The sequence below is a fragment of the Cordyceps fumosorosea genome, assembly GCF_001636725.1.
Source record: "Cordyceps fumosorosea ARSEF 2679 chromosome Unknown scaffold_15, whole genome shotgun sequence".
NCBI lineage: Eukaryota > Fungi > Ascomycota > Sordariomycetes > Hypocreales > Cordycipitaceae > Cordyceps > Cordyceps fumosorosea.
Window position 1 is genome coordinate 406,586 of NW_017387315.1, and position 24,981 is coordinate 431,566.

The window sequence follows — 24,981 nt, forward strand, 5'->3', positions numbered from 1 at the left end:
AGCTCCTTGCCTCATCATTGGCTAGGGTTTGCGCGTCCTGGGTTCGGGACTTTGACATGGGAACTGACAAAGAAATCGCTACGGTTGCCAATTTTCCTATTTCAAAAAAAGCAAAACATGCGGTTTATATCTGTTGAATGACACTTTTTCCTGTCTCGGTACCGGGACGCATCATATCGGCCACACAAGTGACCGTTCAGTGTTGAGCCCCCCCCCCCCCCCCCCTTATGCTGGACGGTAATAAGTGGCGGTCGGGAGAGGGAGAGAGAGAGAGAGAGAGAGACTACTCAAGCGAAGCGCGTCCCATCGAGTTAGTTATCGCCCATCGGAATGAAGCACTAGTGCCGCTACAGATTAAACGGCAAGCCAAGCCGTTCTACCCAACGGTTTATCCACCTCAAAGTTCTTTTCGTCAACGGTGAGTGGCTCGTCTTGAGATGAGAACAAAGAGATGATTGCAACCTCACGCGGTGTCTCAGACTCGCCCGCAAGATCAAGTCAAGTACCTTTTTGAGCCGGCACATTTCCTCCGACTGGTGATTTACTGAGTCTATACCCCCCCGTTTTGCAGTCGTACGAGTACCAGTACACTTAATGCACCCCAACCCTGTAGTCCTTTTTTTGCTGTAGTTAGTGGATTTCAGTGGGATACCGAGGGTGGCCAAAGTCCGGTTCAGCTGATGAGGGTGACGCCGATCAGAGAACCAGTTCCAGAGACTGACACCTCGAAGAACGCTCAGAGAACAACTCCTAGGCTGCTCATTTGCCATGGTGCGAAGTAATTAGTCGCTCAGTGTGACGCCCTGTGGAGGGTGGTACCCAGCGGCACTCAACTCCAACTAGTCTGAGCCTGTGGGAATGCAAGGGAATTGGCTTGATGATTGGTTTTCATATTCATTCTTCTCATCGTCATTCTCTGCTATCTCCGGGTTCAGTTGATCTCGTCGCGCTATCTGGAGTTGCTCATCAATCGGTCCGACTTGTTAGAGTACTCACTCTCCGGGCCGTGAGATTGCTGAAAAGTAAAGACGAGGCCTGTACTACAATCCAATGCGCGGACAATGCAATGGTCAGAAAAATGCACTATTACACGCTTATCACATAGTGTATACGTATTCACTTGGCAACATGACTCGTCCCTGGTCGCCGACAGGCGAAGCCGAAGAAAGCCCTACATACGGATCTGAAAATATGACCGTGGCAACTGGCTTCGGAATGAAAAGCTCACGGTTCGTCGGTCCGATGTTGTTCTACTAATGGTTTCCAGTTAGCGGGCGCACTTGAAAGATCTTTGAACTGGTCTAGTCGAAGAGGTATGACGGGTACTGGACACGGCGACGCCGAAAAGCTCAACCTTGAAGCTTTGAATGTTGTCATGAAGCCACATTCAAGGTCAGAAACCTGTTTCAGGTCGAAAAATGCCAAAAAAAAAAACACAGCATCCTGGTTGGATATGCCCCAATGCCTGATCAGGATCTGCAAGAAAGCACTCTGCAGGGTTCGTCCAGGAGCGGGGAGGACAAGCCAGTTGTCCTCTTTCTGTCCGTAGAAGGAGAAACTCGGAGCTTTCAAGACAATCAATCAGGTAAAAATCTCGAGATCGCCATCACTAGCTCAACGGCGCGGTGGTCCCTGAAGCGGGCGCGCTTCCCTCGAACAAAGAAATCGATTACGACATGCGAGGGGGACCAAGCGGAACAGTTGCCGCGACCAACTTACCCCTCCATCTTTACTCACGAGAGCACAACGGCCCCCCACGCGCAGGCCGCTGTCACAATGAAGATTCTCGCGAGACGCAGGGCGGAGAGTCGGCCGACCTTTGACGTGATTCCGACGACCCACGACATACAAAGTCAGAACGGCGATGACCGTACATATGTCTCAGTCCTCGGTATAAAGAGCACAGCCATGGTAACACAGCATCTAATAACCTTCTCGGTGTGAAAACTTTTTTCATCGCCGAGGTTTTGAGGGATCAGGCCGCGATTCTGGTAGTGCCCATTGGTGCGGCGTCGCGTTGGTCCATAGAAGTAGAAGAGCAATCTAGCAGTGAAGGACCGCGAGGGATGAGTCCGAAAAGCCCTCGAAGTCCATTTGCTTACTTTCGAAAAAGACGAAAAGGGAAGAAAAACGAGAGGGCATAGTCTAGGACAGCACGACGTTGGCATGCAGCCAGCAATCAGAGGATAGTCCAAGTCGGCAATGAACAACGCCACGGAAAACTGCAGCTTGCCCAGCTCAAACTCGCCGCAAATTCTGCTGAACTCGTATCGCAAGAGGTCAAGATTAGCTATAAAATCCTCCCCTTTTTTTCATCCTTTGCTCCAACGCACTAGTTATCAAAGCCCACTGTGGACTTTGCGACGCCCGGCTCAACAGCTATACACACACGGACTATTCTGTCCGCAGCCTCTAGTTAAATAGGCCAAGCCCACCGAGTATTTTCAAGTATCAATCTTATACATACACTGAAGGAGATAACTCGAACAACTAATGTGCAAAAGAAGACTGGACGCCACGGCCAGTGGCTCAGCATTTTTCAACTAACAACACTCCGTCACTATGACGTACGCGCGATGACCACCTTTACCCCCCCCCCCCCCGCAGAAACACTGAAGGGGTTTTTTCTTTGCAAAAATAAGAGAATAAGGAAAAGAAAGATGTCAGAAAAGAATCATCATTTCAGTCCCTCCTCGATGACGATGGGTTCTTGGTCTGGTTGGTAGGCACCGACGACTTGCCCACCTTTTCCGGCGTCGCAAGGAACATGGCATAAAAGGCAGCGACTCCGATGCCCGCAATGGCGGCTATTTGCCACCCCGGCCTGATGTGATTGTGTCAGTAAGCCATGGCAGAAAACGCGCTTTGCTTCCATCATACAGCTTCGGTCCTGACCCAAGAGGCTTCATCGGGCCGCCCGAGTCAGTCGAAATCTTTCGCGCCGAAGCGCGCGGGACTGTGCGAGGTCCGGAGCGGGCGGCGACGGCGCCGAGATACTTTGCGGACAGCATTTTTGATCTCTGTGTGGTTGTATGTGTTTTTTTCTGTACATGTCGGTGTGAAATGAGCGGCGGCGGCCAGCCTTTTAAACAGTGTTTTGGCAACTACATTAGTGACGCCTCATTTGCCTCATGGTGACGTTCAGCCATGTAACCAGAAGCTTCTGGTATACATCCATAACCTATGCTGGCTAGTCCTTGCTATTCCACAATAAATTCTCGCTTATACCTACTGCTGCAACGTCCCGATCTGCATATTCGCTTATTATTGCACACTCAGGCATGATTGACCAGGATCAACACGTGGGCGAGACGAGCCAAAAAGCCCGATCTCTCCTTCATTCCCATTAAAATTCTCCCCGATCGAATCGACGATCAGCGACCGCCGTTTTGCTTTGATTGCGTAGAAGCGAGCCGAAACCATCCCCGTGGGACTTTTGCCCAGGCTTGGCCAGCTCTGTCATCCTTCATAGACCGGACAAATATGAGCATGACTGAACAGTTGCAATGAGCGGGCAGGAGGCAAAGTTTCTCCCTTGACGCCCGCAGGCAAGCCACAAAGCGACGGCGCGGAGCGGAAATGACCTCTCGCCCGCCACGCCCCCCGAAATGTAAGACATGCCTGATCCTGACTCGGTTCTTGCGGGCGTCGTTCGAGAAGGTAAACAAAAAAAAAATCAGCTGATTCTAAGACTTCGTGTCTCTCCGATTGCTGCCCGATCTCGATCTGTCCTCTCCCCCGACCTCATCCCTCGCCAAACTCGAGAGGCAAGCCTTCCTCCCTCTTCCCCTCAGATGAGGACCTTGGCAAAGGCCTCCCCCAGCCCCCTTTCGCCCAGCCACGCCTCCAGCGCCCTCATGTCGTTCCTGTTGGCGCGCTCCCCGCGGCGCTCCATCTCGCCCGTGATCTCGCGCATCTCCGCGAACGCCCGCGCCGCCGGGCCGCCGAGGCGCTCCCGGTACCGCTCCGTCACCTTCTTGTGGTGCGCGGGGATGTCGCCCCAGCTCTCCGTTTTGATGACGCGCATGTACGCGTCGACGGCGCGCGCGGAGCCCTCGACGCACAGCAGGCCCGGCTTGCCGGCCAGCAGGAAGCCGGTGAGCCCGTGGGTGGGCGCGTGCCGCACGAGGTCGTCGCGCTTGGAGCGCGTGCTGATGGACGGGAAGTAGAACCACACGCGCGTCAGGTCCTCGACGTCGTCGGCGGCGGCGTGTGTTGGGATGGCGGCGGCGGCGGCGGCGGCTGCTTCCTCGGCGCGCGAGTGGTGTAGAGAGGCGGCGGTTGTGATGGCTTCAATGGTCGCAAAGAGGTCGTCGTTGTCGTCTTTGGGCAGCTCGGCCATCAAGTTGGTGGCCTCGGCTTTGCTCATCCAGGACGGCTGTTGTAGCCGTATCCGAGCTGGAGGCGTTTCTTCAGTCGCGACTTGCCCGTAGTGCAATGGAACTGTGATGCTGAGTTGCACCGTCCGGAGAAAGTCGCCGTTGTCTTCAGAAGGGATCTCCAACTGTAGCTGCAGGTCGATATCGCCAAGGTCCGCCGGTACAGGCGATGTAGAGTCCTCGTCTAGAGCCTCTCGCAGGACTCGAAGGGAGGCTGCTGAGGAGTCGCTCAACACCACACTGCCGTCTATAGGGTACATGGCCGTTAGAAGGTCAATCTGTCCCAGCTGAGCCTCGAGCAACTCCCGCGATAGCATCGCACCCCTCGTATCGCCGCCCTCCATGGCATTGGCGCTTGTGAATAATAGCGCCTGTATCTGTATGGTAGAACTAGCAAACGCTGTCGGATGCAGGACCTGGTGATGAGTTGTGAGAGGATAAATTTGCCGCCCCATTTTAGCCGTGGCGCGGCGCTATGTCGTGACAATGCGACGCCACCATGATCGACGGCGAGAACAATACTTTGGGCATCGTGAGTTTGTAAAGTATTGCTTGGCGATATGCCCAAAATGCTATTCTTTTCGTCTACAGCGTTGAAGGGTTGAATTTTAAGGTTGCTTGACACGACCCCTAACAACTCAGCCGCCAGCAAGGCTGGCTGGACCACGTTCTAGATTCGCGTCCCCCCCCCCAGTAACGGTAATAAAAAGCCGTTTCCAAAGTGGGTTTGGTTTCTCCAAGAAACAACCCACGATGTACCACGATGCGGAGAAGGAAGTTGTGGTTGTTCTTTGTTAACCATGTATAACCCGCGACTGACCGGCTGTGCTCCTGAAGCTCTCACAAGAACCCCGACAACTACCAGATTCTGTAACAAAACGACAACTTCATTTTTCGTCTAGATATAGAACTCAGCCCTCACCATGGCCAACGAACCAATCATTGACACCTCCACCACCTACAACATCGACTACACCACCGATGACATCGTCAACGCCTGGCAGACCCAGCGTCTCCGGATGATCCGGATCGAGCCCGGCGACATGCACGTCCGCAAGGCCCTCGCCGTGCTGCAGCAGGACCCCGTCGTCACCGCGCTCGCCTCCAGCGCCGCCCTCCAACCCGTCGGCGGGCCCGACCTCGACTTCGCCATCGGCGCCATCTCCCAGGCCCAACTCGGCGTCGCCGTCGCCCTCCTCCCCACCGAGCCCGAGGCCGCTTCCTCCGACAAGCCGGTCATCGTCGGCAACATGACGCTCGGCTGGGGCGGCCTCTCCGCGCGCACCGCCCACCACCGCACCGCCAGCGTCGGCATCACGCTCGCCCGCCAGTGGCAGGGCCGCGGCTACGGCGCCGAGGCCATGGGCTGGCTGCTCGACTGGGCCTTTGCGCACGCCGGCCTGCACACCGTCTCGCTGACCGCGGCGGCGTTCAACCAGCGCGCGATCGGCATGTATAAGAAGGTCGGGTTCCGCGTGGAGGGCAGACACAAGGAGAGGATCTTCTTCAACCACGGCTGGCACGACGAGATTGCGTTTGGCATCACCGAGGACGAGTGGGCGCTCTTGCGGGGGAGAAAGTGAAGAAGGAAAGGAAAGAAAGGAGAGAGGCAATCGGTGTGTAGTGAGAGATGAGCATGTGCTAGACGCCTTGCAGGGCTTCCTTGCTTCTTTCGTCTTTTTCTTGATCAAGTCTGTTAAAAATAAAACGTAGGCACACGGCTCTCCCAAACCGATCTAATGACGAGGAAACATATCGTAAATGACAACCTCCCGTGAAACATGAGAAGAGACATGGGCTCAGATGGAGGGTGGCAGCTGCTACTGTGATAAATTGGCCAATGTGCAGCCTCAGGGTAGTAGGCGGTGTCTAATACCAGGCTACTCGGGCACTCTGCGTCATGATTGGTGCATTTCATTTCAGTGCAAATTACCATCGTACGAATGATGAGAAAATACGGCCATTGTAGTCGTCACAAAGCTGGCGGCGTCGGGCGTGTGATGCGCTCTGCGGGAGCAACTGATTCAGTCTAAGATATTAAGCAACACGGTTTTGTGACCCAGATACGAAGAAGAAGCCAAAAATACCACCCAATATTACACAAAGAAGACTCTTTCTCAACAAAAATTGGCTTCCTCCAAATGGTCAACATGACACAACCTTTTTACGCCTTCTTAATGTGGATGGGAAGCGTCGCCGTCGCCGCCCCTCGTCGCGGCGTTGCATTCGTCTCCCTCTGCTGCTGCTGCTGCTGCTGCTGCGGCCTGTTTTCGGCGACACTCGTCTCCGCCTCCCACTGGAAGACGTCCTCGTAAGAAGGCGGCGAGCCTGGAGCTCGCGTCGGGGCCTGGGTGGTGCCGTACTGCTGGCTGGGACGTCGCAGGATCACGGTGATGATGGTGCACTCGACGACGGTCTCGGTGCGTTGCGATGCGGACGACGACCGAGGTCGGTTGCGAGCGCGCTGTCTTTCGTTCCTGAGTCTTCTGGTCAGCAAATCTCGTTCGGGGGGGGGGGAAGTGTAGAGGGGCATGATAACTGTGGCTGGGAGGGATTCGTCGCTGCGATGATGTGATTTCAAGAAACAGGTCTCTGTGGAGGATTGAAGGGACCACAAGATGGGACGAATGTTGGCAGCGAGGCGAGGCAATGTTGGAGTGTTATATACTAGAAGCCATGTCAACGCTGGCCAGGGGTTGGAACCCGAGGAAACACAAAAATTAATAAAAATAGAAAAAATAATAAAAAGGAAAGGAAACAAAATTGAAACAATGCCACGCCAAGGTTCTCGGTTTTCCTTCGGTAGCACAGACTGCGCCGAGGAACATGACAAGTAACGTCTTCTGCCCTTGGGGGGTTTCCAACAAACCTATTGCGGCCAGCTGCCCGCGCCACCGACGGGAACCGGGCGTCTTAACGCTTCCCCTAGTTAGAAGAAAAGCGTACAGGGATCTTTGGACTCACAAAAAGACCTGATCTATGGGTCCAGTTGTACCGGTACAACAACCGAGATTGTTCTGTCTGCTGCCTTCCTCGCATCCGCAGAGCCGCCGTGCCACTTGGAGGCAGGCGGCGGCAGTGCACGCAAGCGAGCCCTGTCGTTTTTGCAGCTCGTGATAAACAGTTGGGATCAAATGACGGCGGGCAAAGTAGCACACCTTCTACTCCAGCGCAGCACCAATTCGTGTGATGGCTTTCGGAGTGGTGTGTCCGTGATCTGATAGGCCAGGTGCGACAGTAACAACCGGACGAGGAGGGGTGGGTGGCGCGTGGAGGGCGAGAGCAAATATGACCCCCATCCTGCTCTCTGCTTGCCTGTATATCTGGCTAACTAGCGAGGGGCCAAAGAAAGCTTCGGACACCCTCCGCGAGGCAGAAGAAGGTGACGCGATATCAGAGGGCTCGGCCGGCTTCACTTATGATCCGGCCGTCTTGAGCCAAGGACTAGCCCCAATCTTTGAGGTAACCTGCCATTGCTTCCGAGGGGCCTGCGCAGATGCAAGGTTTAGAGCTTTAGCTTTTTCCGTCTTCCTCTGCGGCCGCAAGACACTCTCGCGTGTGCGGTGGGTGGTAGCGGTGATGCTGTGATGTGAGAGGTTGAGAGCTGCCGGGTACCTCGTCATTCGGAGCCGACGCTGTTTGGGTGAGACCTGGGGTTGAGAGCATTAGTTTCAAGCATTGACGCTTTCTGATTGGAAGCCGGAAGCGAGGCTGAGACGCCGCCGCGCCCCGGGTATAATAATTTCCCAATGTCTGTGAAGCAAAGCAAAATGCCCTTGCAGTTGTTGCCTGTAAGCCACTTGCCAAGACTCCGAACAAGCCTGGGCCTTGTGCGCTCTCGGCTCTCGCTGGTCCACCGATCAGCAAGAAAGCCCAATTTTTTCTCAAAAAGAACCTACTTTAGTCAGTAAGAAGTAAAACCAAGATGGGTCGGGCCTTGCAGATGGACGGGCGGAGGGACGGAGCGGAGTTCCTAAAGTGCCTGCCAACTCTATTCTGCTCCTCCTCCTCCTCCTCCTCCTCCTCCTCCTCGTCGCTCCGCCGGCAGCGCCCGCACAACCGCTTCTCTGTGGAGGAGAAGACGTGACCATCTCCAAACGGCCGCAACGCTATTCAAAGCCTATCATCTGATAATAGTTAGTTTATGGTGAAACCTTGCGCATGGCCGGTGGAGAAGTACTGCTCTCCTCGGGCCTACTTTCGATGTATTTGCGGATCAGTATCCCGCATTTGTCTCCCTGTACGGCCTGGGAAAACACGTTGGCACTAACCTAGGCAATCAAAGCTCGACAAAGAAGAACTGACGTCTTGTTTGATCAAGATAGATGGCTCCTCCCACACCACGCCCGTCATCGAAGGGCAGAGGAGAGGGAGGGGAGGCTTGTGCGTTACTGCCTGCTCTTCACATGTTAATGTGTGTCGCGGCTTCTTGTACTTCGCGGTCCGAGTAATCTATCGACCATTATTAGTGAGACAGACATGCAAGTCAGCTGTTACAACGTAACAACCGCAAAAATCCCTCTCCATGCTCAACACTAATTATAGAATCACTCAGAACCGAGCTCCTTTCCCGTCATTCAATACCTGATGGGCGTTATACCTAAACTGTCGTGCCGAGTCACTCTTTCTCCCTCCCCCTTCTCTCTTTTCTACTTACACGGCGTGACCGATGCAAGTTGGCGGAGGCAAGCCTCAACTACACGAGGCGTCCGTCGATCCGCCCCAGTGCGATGACATGTCGGGCACGATCCGGCCGTGTGTCTGTGTACCCTCCTCTTTGAACCCTTTCGCCAACCACAAATGATCTTTGTTTTTTCTCGTAGATTTCTTTTCAGTTGTTGTGCTTGCTCCTGCTGCTGTGATTCTGTTCTTTTTTCCGTGCTAAGTGCAACTGTGACTACTTGCCTTCCTCGTCCTGGAGAACAACTTGCAGAACCCCCCGCCGTTAAACCAATGGCAAGCCACATGGACGAGGAGGAAGGGCTACCCCTTATGCAGATCAGCTGGTACATATCCGTGTCGCTGATCTCACGCGTGTTTTCCTGGCTCTCGGTATCTATAATGACTGGCCCCCGGTGGGTGCTGCTGCCGATAGCGCCCTGTCCTTTCGATTGGGCGCACGGCATGCAGCTTGCTTGCGTTGCCTGGTGGCTGCCACACCAAGCCGCCCCTTGCGGTTGCTCCCACTGCAAACCATTTGATCCTTCGCGCCAAATCGAGGATGCAAAGCGAGGAGGGAAGCCCCCTGCCTCTGGTTACACCGACTCTTCTCCTCGACCTCTTTCGGAGTGAGCGTGGGAAGAAGCCATGTAAACCGAAAAGGCATCTCAACCCTAAGAAACCAAATTTCAGGGCGTGAATCAGAAAGATTGCGCCCCAAGAGTAGAGATATCTTAGCCTGCATGTGTCAGTGGCTGAAAAACCTGTAAAGAGGGGAGAAAGCAACCGCTACCATGCAGTGTCAGCGCTTGTGCCTGCGGGCGTCACCTACGCCCCCTCGCGCCGCCACGCAATAAGGCGACGCGTGTGATGAATGACTCCTACTACCTTAAAATAGGTAAATTAACCGAGAGGCTAGAGACGATAAAGAGTTGCGAGCACGCGACTCGGTCCGCGCAAACCGGGCTTTTTAGCGGCGGCTCCGCGCCGATGCGTCACTCGGCCGGAGACAGCCGCTCCACGGTAGTGCATGACATACCTTCTTGTCTTCATATGCGTGGATATGTGTCTGTGTATTTGTCCGTGTATGTCGCTGATGCTGGCAAGAGTTGAATATCAAGTCTGTAGATTAAGTAGCAACCCTATCTATCTTTACCAAGCTCCAACCTAAGAAACGTCCAGTCATCTCGCCACTCTCCAAAAAGAGGAAAATAGGAGACCCACTGATAAATACAAATGAAGCAAGTGGCAAGTGCAAAAAAACGAGCAAAGGGAAACGAAAAAGAGTGAAAAAGCCTTCTTGAGCGCAAAAAACAACAACAAAAACTCCGCTTTTCATGCTGTACATGGCCCACAAGTTCGAATAAATACAATTGCAAGAAATCAAGTCGTTTGCAGTAAGTGCTTTTCTTCCAGTTTTACCTTGTTTCCTGCTGCTGCTGTTGCTGCTGGTACTGCAGGTCCCATAATACAGCTCGTCGACAAAACAAAATCGTGATCCTGGACGATGCCTCAAAAATTTCGGCTCGACCTGTTCTTGAGCAGGTCATCCATTCCACTTCCGCCGTAATACAACGGTTAATTACAAAATAGGTGTATAAGTCTCCATCCAGGAGTAATAAGTGAAGCTTCGAAAAAATAAAAGACGTGCATGTTGGCGTTTTAAAATGCGTAAGTGATAGAAGATCGAGAAAGGAATGGTCTCGGAGAGTAGTCGAGGGCAGGTCAGAAGCGGTCTCATGTGAGACGATGCGATTTAGGCGTAAAATGATTCGACAAAGTAGATCAGACCAAAGGCCAGGAAAGCGACTGCACCGCCAACAGTCACAACCTTCAGGCTGACACGGCCAGCAATGGCTCGCCCTCCAATAACGGCAACGCCGGTGCAGATGGCATGGCCAACGGCAGCACCCAAAGTCACCCACCAGTAGTCCTGGCCAGCAGCCATGGCAATGGTCGCAATCTGACTTCGGTCGCCCCATTCGCCGAGGAAAGTCATGATGAAGGTCTGCACCCAGATGGGACTGATGAGCAGGCTGCAGAGGTTGCTGGCCCCATACAGGAAGCCGCCCAGAGGCCCGGCTTTTCTAGAAGGATGGCGGGATGGCGACTGCGATGGAGAGCGCGGAGGAGAACCGAGCCGGCTCTTAGATCGTGACCCCCGGCCATTCAAGCCCATCTCAAGGGCGTCTGCCGACATAGAACCGTTGTGGTCACGGCCAAACTCCTTCTCTTTTTCCGCTAGTTCTTGCTCGACCTCGCGCATCTCGGCACCGACGCCTTCGTGTGGATCCATCTGCATGCCCTCGCGCAACAGCTTCGCACCAAAAACGAAGAAAAGCCCCGCGGCAAGCAGACTGGTGAGGCGCTTGGGGATCAGAGTAGGCACAGCGTGGCCGAGAACCGCGGAGAGGACGGTCATGACCAGCAGAGCACCAAACGCGGCAGAGAAGACGACGAGTCTGTCATGCTTCATCGCCATTAAGGCTGCGACCAGAAAGGTCTTGTCACCAACTTCAGATACGAGAATCATGGTGAGAGACAAAACGAAGGAGTGGAAGGGCTGAATGATCCCCTCGTCGACGTCGGCAAGAGGTGTTTTAGATGATGGGTTGGTGGTCGTCGTCTTGGGGTTGTGGATTTCGAGATGGTCCTTATCAACAGACTGCGGCACCGGTGGTTGCTCGCGTGTCTTTTCGCCAAGATCGTCGGGTTTCTAAAGGCACATTAGCAATGAGGTAGGGGATTGCTTTTGGGGCAAAGTCTTACATCGAGTCCAGCATAACCGCCATTATCGCCGTCCTTGATGGCTTCCTTGTCCAGAGGTTTGGTCTTTGGCTTCTCCTTGCCGCCGTTCAACTTTTCTTCTTCGCTATGAGGTAGAGGGAGCTTCTCCTTGGGAGGTTCTGGTTGTGTGACGAGCTTTTCACCCGTCTTGCCCTCCTGGGCTTTGCGAGCCTTGTCTTTTTCTGAGACGCCCCCTTGGTTACCGGTGGTGCCCTCCTTGGCCTTTTGGCGGTTCTTGTCAAACATGATGCCATCGTTGGTCTCAGGAATCTTTTTGCCATCAACAATTGTCGGGTCATCGGGTCTACCCTTGATGTTCTCTAGGGCAGCGACTGATTTGCCGTCCGTGGTTCCTTTGGTCGACTTGCCATCCGTCTCGACAAAAGGACCCTGGTGCGGCTTGCCATCACGGCCATCAACAGGAGCGTCTTTGGTGGGTAGGCTGGTACGGCCTTTGGGCGCGGTAATGTCGTCATTGGCAACGATGGCACCAGTATTGTCGATTGAGGCAGCCCCAGAAGCTGCTACAGGGTCTTTGAGAGCGCCGACTAGCGCGGGAAGGATCAGAAGCAAAAAGGGCGAGTTGGAAGGGAATCGCATCGTGTCGAGTGTTGGCCGCGAACTGCGGGCTCGAGGGTTGGGGTCGTATGAGGGTCGTCGGTGTCGTACGTCGGCTGGAGATGATGGCGGCTATCACAGTCTGCCGATCGTGTCGTCGTCCTTTGTACGGTCGAGCGCCTCCGGATTTGGGGAAAGGGGGGGTGGGGGTTGGCGCGGTTTGCGGGTTGAATTGGTCTCGAGCCGCGTGTATGCGTGAATGCGCAGTCGCTCCGGATGGCACGTTAAAGGCAGCAATGCAAAGGAGAGTCGATGTCGAAGAAAGACTAGTCGCTGCGAGGTGGGAGAAAGGAAAATGAGACGAAATCAAAGGAGAAGTCGATGGAATGCAGCAAAGGTTAGGGAGGGATGAAGTAGGCAAAAGAAAGCTCGCGTGGGATAAACGGATCGAGGATTGGGAATTTTTCTGGGCCACTGGTGTGAAGGCTGGCTAGGACGATGAGAAGGATTCCTACTGGTGGGTAGGGGAGGTTAGGGTGGGGAGGCGATCGAATGTGTGACCAGCAAAGGTTAAAAGGGGGTCTTTGGAGTGTTCCAGGCTGGCTTCAGGGCAGCTTGGTTTGGTAGGGGCCGACACGGAGAAACCTCTCATAAGCTGGAACACAAGTCAAAAATACAAGTAAAAAACTACAAAAAATGGAAAGAAAAATGTTGCAGAGCCGAGCAGAGATACCACTTATGGAGGTAAAAATAGGTACCTGGCATCAACAAAATTTACAGGGGATATGCTAACCATGGTACTGCCAGGTTGCCAGGTACAGGTAAACAGGGGCTCCCCAGGCCGGTTTGCACTGCCGCAGCCTCCCCATTCCACCAAGAGCCCACTATAATCAACTGCAAGTCCACCTCCACCGCAGGAGCTAAGCCCCAGCACGCCCCCTCTGGTGCTTGTGGCACGAAACCCCTTTTCCTCGAGGCAACTATTTCTTACCTTACCACAAGAGACAGATGTTTGTGAAACACGGCACGCGATGGCTTGAAATAAATTTGCATTTTCTCCCTTTTTTCTTAATTGTAATTCGTACGTATCGGTTCGTTAGCTACTGGAAGGCGCTCCCGCTATGAGCCCGATCATCCAGAATACGAGTAGATTGATTGCCTGGGCCGCGTCATGCCGTCAGCCAGTGCATTGATATCTCAGCCAAGAAATCATAGCCTGCTACGATTTTATCCCCGGACCACCCCTTGTTGACTGGCTGGCGCCCGGCCCGCTGCTCCGCTTATTACGACTGCTCACCGTCATGATATGAGCATGCCAGTGTCTATCCGTATATATTTAGCATCCAGTGCATACTGAGTCCGTACACAGACCCAAGAGAACGTGCAAGTGGGTTCTTCTGCATCGCCTGACAGCCTGACAGGGGGTTCATCTTGAATGTGCTAGGGGGCCATCCCTTTCCTACTCCCGCCCTTGCATGTAGACGTGGTTGAGCCGCGATTCGCGAAAAAAGAAAAAAGCAGACATTCAACTGGGCATTTCTATTACAAACGCTGGGAATGCGTAGTATTGACAGCATGTGTATCCATTCGTCGAAAGTAGCAAATTCAACTAGTTACTGGTCGTTACCACCTGATCTATACGCCTTATTTTATTGGGTTCCAAAGCAATCTCGTCAAGGGTAGGATTGCTTTATGTGCCCGCCGCCCCATTCATGATATCCCATCTCAGGCCAGGACTCTAAAAGTAGTTGCGGATCATTATCGACTAGAACGATATGGTGCAAAAGTGTTCTTACGCAAACAAGCCAAGGATTCTTTTTTCTCCGAATGGCCCTCCGCTACAACTATACAGGATAGACAAGCATCCAAGGTGCCCCAAGGAACGTCCGTAGATCGCGGTGAACACCCTCTCAGTCAAAAGGCAGCCCACTGCGACGTATTGTTGACTTTCTAAATTGAGAAACATTGAACCCCGCTTGTGACCGTGGAACGTCACCAGCGAGTTGTCGCTGGGGTGCACGTCCCAGTCGTACTTGTTGTCGCCAGTTACTTGTGGACTAAGAAGGATTGGGGCGACCGCAAGTGAAGGAGTCAACGTAACGAGACGAGGATGGCCTTTTAAAAAAAAAAAGAGGCGACGGTAGCTATGTAATATGCCATTGCAGAGTATCTGAATCACGAACAACAGCGTATCAACACACAAAATGCAACTCCTCAACTCCAGCAAGGCTATCCAGAGACACATCGGCCCCCTACCGTGCTTACAAGTGAATATGAGCGATTGGTGTGACGACAATGTTAAAAAGAAGCACAAGACTGCAAAAATTCGAAGGCCAACATCATATGTTACCATAGCCATACTTCGAAGTAAGACTTGCGCATGCCTGCCCTGAAAACAGCTGCTTCAGTTCTGCTCCACTAGGCTCTGGTGGCTCGTACGCTGGCTGCAGCAAATGAGGAACAACAAATCTGCATTCTCTGATGATGAGGAAGTCGCGATGGTTGCTTTCTGGAATCCAGCCCTGTTCAAACTTTTTTCCCCAACTGAGTAAAGGGTAGGGCTGAGAGTAGACTGTTTCACAACAGAGCATGCCGAGGAATCATCTCTCCAGTTCGATTCTACACTCAAAGCCTACGCGGAAGTAAATGTTCAATATTTGCAATATTCTTTTTGTACTTGAGTATTAAATTTTTTTGGTTTCGCAGAGATATCTGTCGATAGAATTGAATACCTGTTCAAATTTAGTGGCAACATTGATGGCAAGGGTTATTACAGAGCAAACTGCCCGTCGATTATGGCAGAGCAAGAGCTATTATAGCTCACAGGGAAATTCATCTTAAAATATAACCAATAAGTGAAACTTTCACACTTGCATCCAGTCTCACGTATAAACTGTTGTACTTATAAAACGCCCTTTGAACATCTTCAAAGACGCTGGCGCTCCAGCTCCACATACTTATGTACTGTAGCTATGTACCTATAAATGTACTGTACATACAACCATACATAGTACTGTAGGTACCCACTGAAGCCACTGTCCGACCATGCCTAAAACGATCCAGAAGGCCTGGAACTAGCTCGGAGCTGCTTGGCTCGTTATCTCCGCATGTCGTCACGGCATTGATAATTGGTAATAAGGCCAGTCCTACAGCCGACCTGCCGCCGGCCGGATGTTCGTCATCAACGGTTAAGCGTCGCATATTGTTGCACGTGAGCTACGACCCATATCATTCATCACTTTTCGCATCCTCGATATAAATCTCAGCTTGACAGCCCCTTCTGGCCCCTGTAATCTCGACCCGCACCTCTACCACCATGGCCTCGCATGGCGACGAGCACCCGGCTCGCGACCAGCAAACGTCTGCTGAGGATCGGAGCCAGTCAGAGTCCGACGCAGGCAGCCACTGGTACTTCACTGTCGACGAGGGTATCGACGACGATGAAGATGATGCCGACTACGTGGATGCTCCGGATGAGCTCGATGATGACGACGACTTGGAAGGTATGCCACTGTACACGCAGCTCACCGGCGGCATCGCATACTCACAATATGCTCAACAGATGAACCCAGAAATATCGAATTTCAAGTCACTTTTGGCAACGATGATGATGAAGAGATTGAAATTGACCAAGAAAGTGACGAGGCTGACGACGACGAGGATGGTGAAGACGACGGGGATGACTTTGATGAGGACGACGCGCAGCATCTACCGGCTGGGGTAACCACCGAGTCAGCCCTTCGCTTTCTAACACTGCTGCGAGGTATGCCTCGGTTGCTTCTATGTCGTCTGGTCCAAAGCTGACTGCCATGAGCAGATACTAGAACTGGCCTCGTCAGTAGAGCCCAAGTCCTAGCGCTTCTTACAAACACCCAAATAGGCCACCGCTTTATAGAGGAGCAAAATGACGATGAGCTGCAGCGGATATTCGGCTGGGGCAGGTCCCGACGTCGCGCCACAAAAGACCCCAACCGCTTCCCCAAAGTACCAAGCGTCGAGGGTAGAAAACTGATGCACTCCGGCGCCTTTGGCTCCAGCAACGAGCCCATTCGTCACAGTGCCAGAAAGAGGATGGCGAGACGCATGCTCGAGAGAGAACTTGGTATTGGTGACAGACGGCAGCGCAATCGCAATACTGACTTGATAGCACAGGTAAGATTGCTGCTCCGATGATCTTGTTCAGTGGAATACTAACAGCGGCCAGTCGCTCGTGCCCTCCACCAAGGCTGAGCAGATTATACATTACGACGAGCCTATCTACTCGGGCCAATTTTCCGACGATGGCAACTTTTTCTTTTCCGTGTGCCAAGACTTCAAGGTTCGCATGTACGACACTTCGAACCCGTATAGGTGGCAACATTACAAGACGGTCAGCTATCCTGGCGGCCAGTGGACGCTGACCGATGCTTCGCTGAGCCCAGACAACAAGTGGCTGGCCTACACATCTATCGATAGCCTTGTCTCTATTGCTCCCACAGATCCAAACGATCGCGGCGACCCTTATGCCCTCAACCTGGCCGACGGCATCCGGCGAGCAAATGGCTGGGGCTTTCATCGTGGCGGGTTCGGCATCTGGTCTATCCGCTTTTCTGGTGACGGTAGAGAGCTTGTTGCTGGCACCAACGCGCACTCGTTGGTTGTCTACGACATTGAATCGCGACAAGTGCTACATCACATCGAGGGCCACGAAGATGACGTTAATGCCGTGTGCTTCGCCGACAAAATGTCGCCGCATATTCTCTACTCAGGATCAGACGATGCTACGATCAAAGTCTGGGATAGGAGAAGCATGGGCGATGGTCGCGAGGTTGGTGCCTTTGTCGGCCACATCGAAGGCTTAACGTACATCGACAGCAAAGGCGACGGGCGCTACATTCTTAGCAACGGAAAGGATCAGAGCATGAAGCTTTGGGACCTCAGGATGGCTCTATCCACCCATCGCTTTGAAACTGTGCGGTATGCACACCAAGCCAACGCCAGCGGCTTTGACTACCGAACCGAGATATACGACGAGTACGACTGGGACGTCCACCCCAACGATAACTCGCTGGTGACGTTCCGCGGTCATAAGGTGCTGCGCACGCTCATCCGATGTCACTTTTCGCCGCCGTCGGCCACCAACTCCCGGTACGTATATTCCGGCAGCGCCGACGGAAAGGTGTACGTCTACAACATGGACGCCACCATTGCGCAAATCATAGATGTGAAGCAGGCTACAGCCGGCACGCGACGTTTTGACCGTCACACACGCCTGTATTTCGATGAGTCCAGCGGCTGGAACACATGCGTGCGCGACGCGAGTTGGAACCCAAACGCTCCAGTGATTGTTGGTAAGCACACCTCTACTAGATTTTCTTTGAATCGCCACCCCGTTCCTTTTTGCTCCTTTTTTCTTTCTTTTTTTTTTTCGAAGAAGAACTGACAATTTGTAGCATCAGCATGGAACGGATACAACATGGCTCGCGGTACATGCACAGTACACTCCTTTAACGAGGCGGATGAAGATGAAGGGGAGCCAGGGATGGGACGATCCGTTGATCATATGCTGAAAGATAATCCCAACTTCTATCCATCGCAATGAAGTGTATAATACGTTTATTAGTCAACCTCTTGAGTATTTCAGCGTATATCAATGTAAACTTCAATTTCACCGTAAAAGAAAAGATGAAATCTGTCGCAGGCACCCGGGCTGACGGATAATCGATGCTCCACCCGGGTGGCTCGTGCGCTCGTCCTCCAGCTAAAGCGAGCCTGAGAGCGTTGCTGGAGCTTCCAACTTTCATCAGAACGCGAGTGCAGTGCGTGACAGACTGACTCCAGAGCACACCAAAGCATCAGCTTGAAACACAAACGGCCTTGACAGACGAAAAATATCTCTCTGACAGGCTGCGCCCGACTTCCAACGACGCGGCACCGCAACCAGACCGGAACACGACACACAATTCCTACCCGTAACGGCCCAACCGAAACTGAGGACGCACGCTGCCCAACTGGAGCGATATAACAAGCAAGATTGGTGGTGTCTGACGGGAGGCGTTGATATTCTCTCTTTTCTCTTGTTCTTATCGGCTGGTCTATCTGACCGCAATACCTGTATCGAGCCCGCGTTTGCCTGGGCAAGAAAAGCTGCGACCGTCAGGACTTGTGATCGATTGAGGCATAGAGCATCATCGTTTCCGTACGGCACAGAGGAGGCTTCTGCCGTGTGTGTTACACAGTCCACTTTCCATCTGATATCTCCCCGGGAATGTACGTATTAGCATCGATTCCAGTTTATTCACTGCCAGCCTACTGTGTTTTGCAGACGGCCCTGCTTAGCAATTTGCTTTTGCCTGCTCACGGGGCTCAACCGGTGTTCACACGACGGAGTGAGCAGGCGATGCTGCTGCTTTGTATCTCGAATCCTTTAATAACAATATTTAACAATCTCTCTGCAGCACTGGTTACATAACCTGAAGGCGTTCTTGGCCCCCCTACCAGCGCCGCTTTCTTTCAAGATGTCCGAGGAAGCTGATTTCGAAATCGACTTCTACGGGGACGAGGGCAACGATCAGCAGGATCAAGGCCAGAAGAAGTCAGAGCACCAAAACGATGAAGGGCAAACGGGGCACCACGACAATAGCCATCACCACGACGGCCACAGAGGTGGCAATCATGGCGGAGATGACACGATGGAAGATGAGAATGGCCACAGCTACGAGGAACAAACTTCGCAGCAAGGAACGAAGCGCAAGCAAGATGACGACAACAAGGTAGTTGACACGACGGCAACGACTGCCCTGATGATTTCCGAACTGAATTGGTGGATCACCGACGACGACATTCGAGGATGGTCACGCGCCGCCGAGGTCGAACACGACCTAAAGGATCTCACCTTTAGTGAGCATAAGATCAACGGCAAGAGCAAGGGGTAAGAATATAGTCGTATGCACGTCTCCATCCGCTAACATCATCTCAGACAAGCGTACGTCGAGTTCAACACTCGCCAAGGAGCCACTGCAACCAAGCACCACGTGGATAAGTTGAGCTCAGAAGATACACAAGGTGGTGTGCACAAGAAGATTACTGTTATGTACTGGAACTCTAGTGCCAACCCCTTCAAGACGCTACCAAAAGACGCACCGGCTAGAGGCAAGGATCAGCAGTCAAGAGGACCGACGGGTGCGTATAACAACGACCGCGGCGGCTACAGCGGCAACTACCGCGGGCGCGGCAACTTCAATAACCGTGGCAACATGGGACAAAACAACTACAACCGCAACTATAACAATATGGGCTACAGCAACATGGGCGGCGGTGGCTACAACGCCAACCCCATGGCAGGAGGCAACTTCAACAACTTTAACCGTGGCGGTATGATGAGCGGTATGCGCGGCGGTATGCGCGGTGGTCGCGGGGGGAACATGATGGGCATGAACCCCGGCATGAATGGCATGAACCCCATGGGTATGCCCATGGGGATGATGGGCGGCATGGGAAATATGGGTAACATGGGAATGGGGATGATGAATCCCGGCATGCAAGGTATGAATAACCAGTCCTTCGGACCTTCCAACCGCACAGTAGAGGCACTCCACTCCTGCCTCCTCGCACAGCAAAGCACCATCAACCATACTTGGTGCGGTCAAGTGGCCGGTACGAATGTCCACCCAGCAAGTGGGACATACCCTATGGGTTCTCTCACGATGCACTCTCGCGTGCGTTCGCACAAAGGCGCCGCACTATGGCCTCATTCTATGCAGCAACAACAGCAGCGAAGAGGGGTGGCTCAATCGAATCGCAACGCACAGCACTCACATTCCCGTCAAGACACTTACCAATCAAGAATCAACTCCGCTAACAGCTCGTACCAAGGCATGAACCCAGGCTTCAACCCTGGCAACTTCAACTTTGGACAAAACCAGAGTGGTGGTGGCAGCGGCGACTGGGGTAATCCTCACGGCGCCAAGCGACCACGGCCGGAATAAGGAGGCCCTCGGGGTATAGGAGAGTCCCTTTCAGGGGCTGGATGGGGGTATTAAGACTGTTTCTATTTATGAAATGGGGCAGAATGAAGCGCACTGGCAGCAGGCCGTGTGGAAAACTGGGATATATGGGTGAATTTTGGAGTTTTTTGATTCTATTTTCCAATTCGGGTGCGAAAACATGTATTATAACACGAAATGCATCGTCTCTCAAATATGAAAACCTGGCTAAATTGTTTTGCTTATACGTATTAACCCTCGTTTTAGGCTACAATGACGAGTAGAATTTTTAATTTATATGAAACTTGTATCTCCTTATTACTATTATTCCTCTAACCTCCTTCGCGTACTCACCACCAGATCCTGGATCTGCAGCCAGCGATCCCGCATAATCTCCCTCGAAAGAGGCTCCCCGGCCGTTGCTCCCTCCACGTCGGCTATGCGCGCGGCAATGTCCTCCTCGTACCGCCGCAGGACCCCCACGAGCGCCGCGTCGACACGCTCCCGGTCTGCATCCTCATCGCGCTCGCCATCCAGCACCTGGCGCCACCGCAGCGGGGTCAGGCACAGCGCGCGCAGGGCGACGTGCGTGCGGTAGCACGCCGTCTGGCGGTCCAGCATGTACCCTCCCCAGAAGCCGGCCTCCTCCAGGCGCTGGCGCGCGCCGGGCACCGCCGCCAGCGCCGGGCACAGCTGCTCGTCCAGGCACGTCTCGTCCCAGGCAGCGTCGAGCGGCGGCGGCAGCGCGAAGCCGTACTCGACGAGCAAGAAGTCGTTGCCGTGCGGCCCGTACTTGATGAAGAGCTCGTCACCGGGGGCGTGCCGCGCGCGGGTGGTGATGGTGAAGGCGGCGTCATCAAAGGAGCCCTCGCAGACGTCGGCGGCGGCGGGCGAGTGGTTGAAGAGGTCGGCGACGGGCTGCAGCACCATGTGGTCCTCGCGCGGGCGCGTGGCGGTGCCGCGCGTGGTGTGGTAGAAGGAGCGCGTGTTGACGAGGAGCCACGCGTGCCGGAAATCGTCCCAGGTCGGACGGCGCGGGCGGGAGGGGAAGGAGGCGGCCTCGACGGCGGCCCAGTCCCGCTGGAAGTTGGCGCGTTGTCGGGAGAGGAGCTTCGCGGCCTTGTGGGGGAGCAGGGCGCGCAGCTCGGCGGGCCAGCAGAGGGGGAGGAGGGTGTGGACATCTTCCCGTGAGGGGAGGACGCCGCGCCACGCGCCGAGGGAGGAGGAGCTGTTGTCGCCGTCCTCGTCGTCGCCGTCAAGGCACAGCGCAGCGGCTAGGATCGCATGTACGCTGGCGCCGGGCAGCTGCGCGACAATGTCCCGTGGCGTGTTGGCGAGGGACCGTAGTGTATTTGTAGGCACGCGCAAGATGACTTCATTTTCCTGTGAGATTTTTGCTCGTCAGTATATCTGTTGGTTGAGAGCTGGGCCGGGTGTGGATGAGATTTTCACCTCGAGCTCTCGTGTTGCTACAATGCCGAGGCCACGGCCGTGTAGTTGCTTTGGGGCGCAGCCATTGATTTCTATGCCTTTTGTTTTGGCCCAGGCGAGGAGGTCTTGTATTTCTGACTCCATTATAGAATACTTGTGTTGGTTGATGTAGATGATTAAGATCTGTGGTTCCACAGACAAGCACGCCTTCACTGAGTCACGGGTGGTGGAACCGTACAGCCGCGATAGGGGAGAGTAGTAGCGTGGGTTGGACTGCCAGCCCGAGAAGAATAAAAGAACAGTCATAAAGGTATCAATATATTATGACTATTTTCGCTGAATTTTGCCGGAAGTTCTTTCATATGTCCTTATTAGGGTCTTGTACCGGAGGGATCACACTCACTTTCTTCATTACCAGTGTTTGGTTCAGTGAGCACACTTACATCTTAGTACATCACCTCACACATAAAAGCATTCTGATATGAATTTTCCAATTTTAACATAAATATGTCGACCTCTGATTAAATAAACTCAAAAATGGACCCCAGAATGTTGCCTTCAAGAGGTGTTGCGTTTGCCTTGAAAACTTGGAGCAGCACCTACACTATACAGGTAGGGTTCTTAAACCCGAAAGCAGGACACAGGTTTCCGCAAGAAGCTTTCCAGACAGTAAGCTGAAAAAATGAGTACTAGATCATCTGTCCATAACTGCGTTATAAGCTTTCTAAATTGTGTAAATCTGGTAAGTATGGTGGCTCGTAAGTCTCATAGATGAAAGTACCCGATGTCGCCCCACCACCAAGAATGGCCTGACTTGACATCAGTTTCGGAGCTACCTTGCCCTATCTCTTCTCCTCCAACCCTCGACTTCACACCCCTTGAAGCTCCCATACGCATCAACGTGGGCACAATGGCTTCGATACAATATCTCCGACCGGCTGCCCGCCGAGCACTGCAAATCCGGACGTGCGCGGCGTGCGGCGCGGCGTCTAGCCAGCGCGGCTTTTCCGTCTTTAACCGGCCGCCGCCCAACTACGAAGGCCATGTGCCATTGACAAAGATTGAGCGAGCCGGTCTCGCCATCGGCTCCGGTGTCATGTCGCTCATCAATCCCTACCGCCACGGTAAGGTCCTTGTCCAACTGAAAACCGCCTCTCCCCGCCCGTGTCTTCCCTCCCACTGACCACCCACCCGGGTCCAGACCTCATCGCAGCCCTCGGCGAAGCGACCGCGACCCCGTACTTCATCTACCGCCTGCGCGACGCCATGCTCGCCGACGCCACCGGCCGCCGGATTCTGCGCGACCGACCGCGCATCTCCTCGCGCACGCTGTCCATGACGCGCCTGCGCGCCCTCCCCGAGGGCACCGTCGGCCGCGCCTACGTCGACTGGCTCGACCGCGAGGGCGTCACACCCGACACGCGCTCCGCCGTCCGCTACATCGATGACGAGGAGTGCGCTTACGTCATGCAGCGCTACCGCGAGTGCCACGACTTCTTCCACGCCGTGACCGGCCTGCCCATCGTCAAGGAGGGCGAGGTCGCGCTCAAAGCCTTTGAGTTTGCAAACACCCTGCTGCCCATGACGGGGCTCAGCATGCTGGCCGTCATAACGATGAAGAAGAAGGAGCGCGAGCGCTTCTGGGCGATATACCTGCCGTGGGCGCTGCGCAACGGCGTCCGCAGCAAGGAGGTCATCAACGTCTACTGGGAGGAACGCCTGGAGAGCAGCGTCGACGAGCTGCGACACGAGCTCGGCATCGAGCAGCCGCCGGACCTGCGCGACATTCGGGCTAGGGAGCGGGCGGAGCGCAAGAAACAGGCAAAGCAGACTGCATAGCTTGGATGGTGGAGGGTGTTGTATTTTTTTGCGTGAAAACTGTATTACTAGCTGTAGCATCATAGCGCATCCCCTGTAATTTGAACAGCATCAAAGTTCACAGAAACGAGGGCTTCGTGCAGGTCGTAGTAAATCTTTTGTGGGAGTGGTGCGCGTTGCTGCCTCGCCCCAGGCTTACAAGTCGAGGAAATCGTCATCGTCGTCCCACGCCTTGCGCCGGCTCACCACAATCTTCTCCTCCTCCTTCTTCTCCGCCACCGCGCTCAAGAGCTCCTTGAGCTGCTCTTCTGTGACCTTTTGTCGCAGCTGGCCCGACTGCGCCAGCGCAATCAGCCGGTTCTCGATCTCGGTCGCGCGCTCCTCCTTGACGAGGCGGATGCGGCCCAGGCGGTCGGCGGCCTCGGGCTGTAGGATCTGGTTGAGTATGCTCTTTCGGGCGTCTTCTTGCTGCCTGGGCGTGTCACTGTCAGATCTGTGCATGCAAAATTATGGTGGTATGCGTGCCGGCAGTGTGCTTGAAGACTTACTGCTGCTGTTGCTCCTGGTCTTGTGAGCCGCCACCGCGCTGGCCACCACCACCACTACCGCCACCCTGCGCCTTGAGCTGCTGGAGACGAGCCTGTCGGATCTGAAAGGAGTATTAGTATCCTGTAGAAATCGTAAAAGGCAAGACCTGATGTTACCTGTTCAAGCTCGGAATCGTCCATCGCGATTAGTTATGTTCTTTGCAAACGCTAAAGAGAGTCCCCGCCGCGGGGCAGAATACCTGCAACTTTAGAGGGGCATTTGCTGAATTACATAATAAAGGTTACCTGGACGAAGCACGAACACCTCGATATAAGCTGAAAAGAATATATGAGGATTGTATTTGCGTCGTTTCAGTACAGAATATACATCTCCCCAATTACTGTGCTTCTAGAGTTTCTCATTTACCAGGCGGCCTGCAACGCGGTGGAGCTATGTACTTTGCAGCTACTAGTAACTCGTAAACGGGAGCTGGAAATGCCAAGGAAAGCTGTCCATAGGTAGATTGGAGATACAAGTATGCGACTGGGCAGAGGCAACATGTTTTTGTACCTATAATTGCACTTCTAGTTGCCATTGAAATGGGAAACTGTGTTGGCCATGAGGAAGACCCCTCTTGACTTGGTTGGCTACCCTGTAGTTGTAACTTCATTTTTGGTATTTTTCACAATCTTCTTCTTTCTAATGTAATGTTAGTTGGTTTCTAGTCTCAGTCAAACGAAATATAGGGCTTTCTTTTACACTGATGATGAAATTAGGCGATCGAGAAAAGGAGCTGCGCCACATAAATGCAGCCACTTTCGGGCTCGCTGCTCTCCGCTATGTTTGGATTCTCAACT

At 53.6% G+C, this 24,981-nt stretch overlaps 10 protein-coding genes across 10 annotated transcripts; 4 read left to right on the plus strand and 6 right to left on the minus strand.

The window, feature by feature from the left end:
- Nucleotides 1–2,682: 2,682 nt before the first annotated feature.
- Nucleotides 2,683–3,011, minus strand: ISF_06063 (hypothetical protein; the record flags this gene model as incomplete). Its single annotated transcript, XM_018849667.1, has 2 exons — nt 2,683–2,824; nt 2,881–3,011. The coding sequence occupies 2 exons, from the start codon at nt 3,009–3,011 to the stop codon at nt 2,683–2,685; spliced, it is 273 nt and encodes a 90-aa protein (XP_018703165.1).
- Nucleotides 3,012–3,790: 779 nt separating this feature from the next.
- On the minus strand, nt 3,791–4,723 carry ISF_06064 (DUF1115 domain protein; the record flags this gene model as incomplete). Its single annotated transcript, XM_018849668.1, has 1 exon — nt 3,791–4,723. One exon carries the CDS (start codon nt 4,721–4,723, stop codon nt 3,791–3,793), a length of 933 nt encoding a protein of 310 aa, XP_018703166.1.
- A 579-nt stretch (nt 4,724–5,302) lies between these two features.
- On the plus strand, nt 5,303–5,962 carry ISF_06065 (Acyl-CoA N-acyltransferase; the record flags this gene model as incomplete). Its single annotated transcript, XM_018849669.1, has 1 exon — nt 5,303–5,962. The coding sequence occupies one exon, from the start codon at nt 5,303–5,305 to the stop codon at nt 5,960–5,962; it is 660 nt and encodes a 219-aa protein (XP_018703167.1).
- A 581-nt stretch (nt 5,963–6,543) lies between these two features.
- Nucleotides 6,544–6,912, minus strand: ISF_06066 (hypothetical protein; the record flags this gene model as incomplete). Its single annotated transcript, XM_018849670.1, has 1 exon — nt 6,544–6,912. One exon carries the CDS (start codon nt 6,910–6,912, stop codon nt 6,544–6,546), a length of 369 nt encoding a protein of 122 aa, XP_018703168.1.
- A 3,882-nt stretch (nt 6,913–10,794) lies between these two features.
- Nucleotides 10,795–12,425, minus strand: ISF_06067 (putative protein family UPF0016; the record flags this gene model as incomplete). Its single annotated transcript, XM_018849671.1, has 2 exons — nt 10,795–11,754; nt 11,808–12,425. The coding sequence occupies 2 exons, from the start codon at nt 12,423–12,425 to the stop codon at nt 10,795–10,797; spliced, it is 1,578 nt and encodes a 525-aa protein (XP_018703169.1).
- Nucleotides 12,426–15,699: 3,274 nt separating this feature from the next.
- On the plus strand, nt 15,700–17,964 carry ISF_06068 (WD repeat protein; the record flags this gene model as incomplete). The annotated part of the gene is made up of 5 exons (XM_018849672.1): nt 15,700–15,886; nt 15,946–16,146; nt 16,264–16,535; nt 16,588–17,713; nt 17,816–17,964. The coding sequence occupies 5 exons, from the start codon at nt 15,700–15,702 to the stop codon at nt 17,962–17,964; spliced, it is 1,935 nt and encodes a 644-aa protein (XP_018703170.1).
- A 916-nt stretch (nt 17,965–18,880) lies between these two features.
- Nucleotides 18,881–20,350, plus strand: ISF_06069 (RRM domain protein; the record flags this gene model as incomplete). The annotated part of the gene is made up of 2 exons (XM_018849673.1): nt 18,881–19,293; nt 19,342–20,350. 2 exons carry the CDS (start codon nt 18,881–18,883, stop codon nt 20,348–20,350), a joined length of 1,422 nt encoding a protein of 473 aa, XP_018703171.1.
- Nucleotides 20,351–20,671: 321 nt separating this feature from the next.
- Nucleotides 20,672–21,922, minus strand: ISF_06070 (SET domain protein; the record flags this gene model as incomplete). Its single annotated transcript, XM_018849674.1, has 2 exons — nt 20,672–21,730; nt 21,800–21,922. The coding sequence occupies 2 exons, from the start codon at nt 21,920–21,922 to the stop codon at nt 20,672–20,674; spliced, it is 1,182 nt and encodes a 393-aa protein (XP_018703172.1).
- A 766-nt stretch (nt 21,923–22,688) lies between these two features.
- ISF_06071 (coenzyme Q biosynthesis protein Coq4) lies at nt 22,689–23,617 on the plus strand (the record flags this gene model as incomplete). The annotated part of the gene is made up of 2 exons (XM_018849675.1): nt 22,689–22,902; nt 22,980–23,617. 2 exons carry the CDS (start codon nt 22,689–22,691, stop codon nt 23,615–23,617), a joined length of 852 nt encoding a protein of 283 aa, XP_018703173.1.
- Nucleotides 23,618–23,791: 174 nt separating this feature from the next.
- On the minus strand, nt 23,792–24,324 carry ISF_06072 (DNA-binding TFAR19-related protein; the record flags this gene model as incomplete). The annotated part of the gene is made up of 3 exons (XM_018849676.1): nt 23,792–24,089; nt 24,145–24,245; nt 24,301–24,324. 3 exons carry the CDS (start codon nt 24,322–24,324, stop codon nt 23,792–23,794), a joined length of 423 nt encoding a protein of 140 aa, XP_018703174.1.
- Between the last annotated feature and the right edge of the window lie 657 nt (nt 24,325–24,981).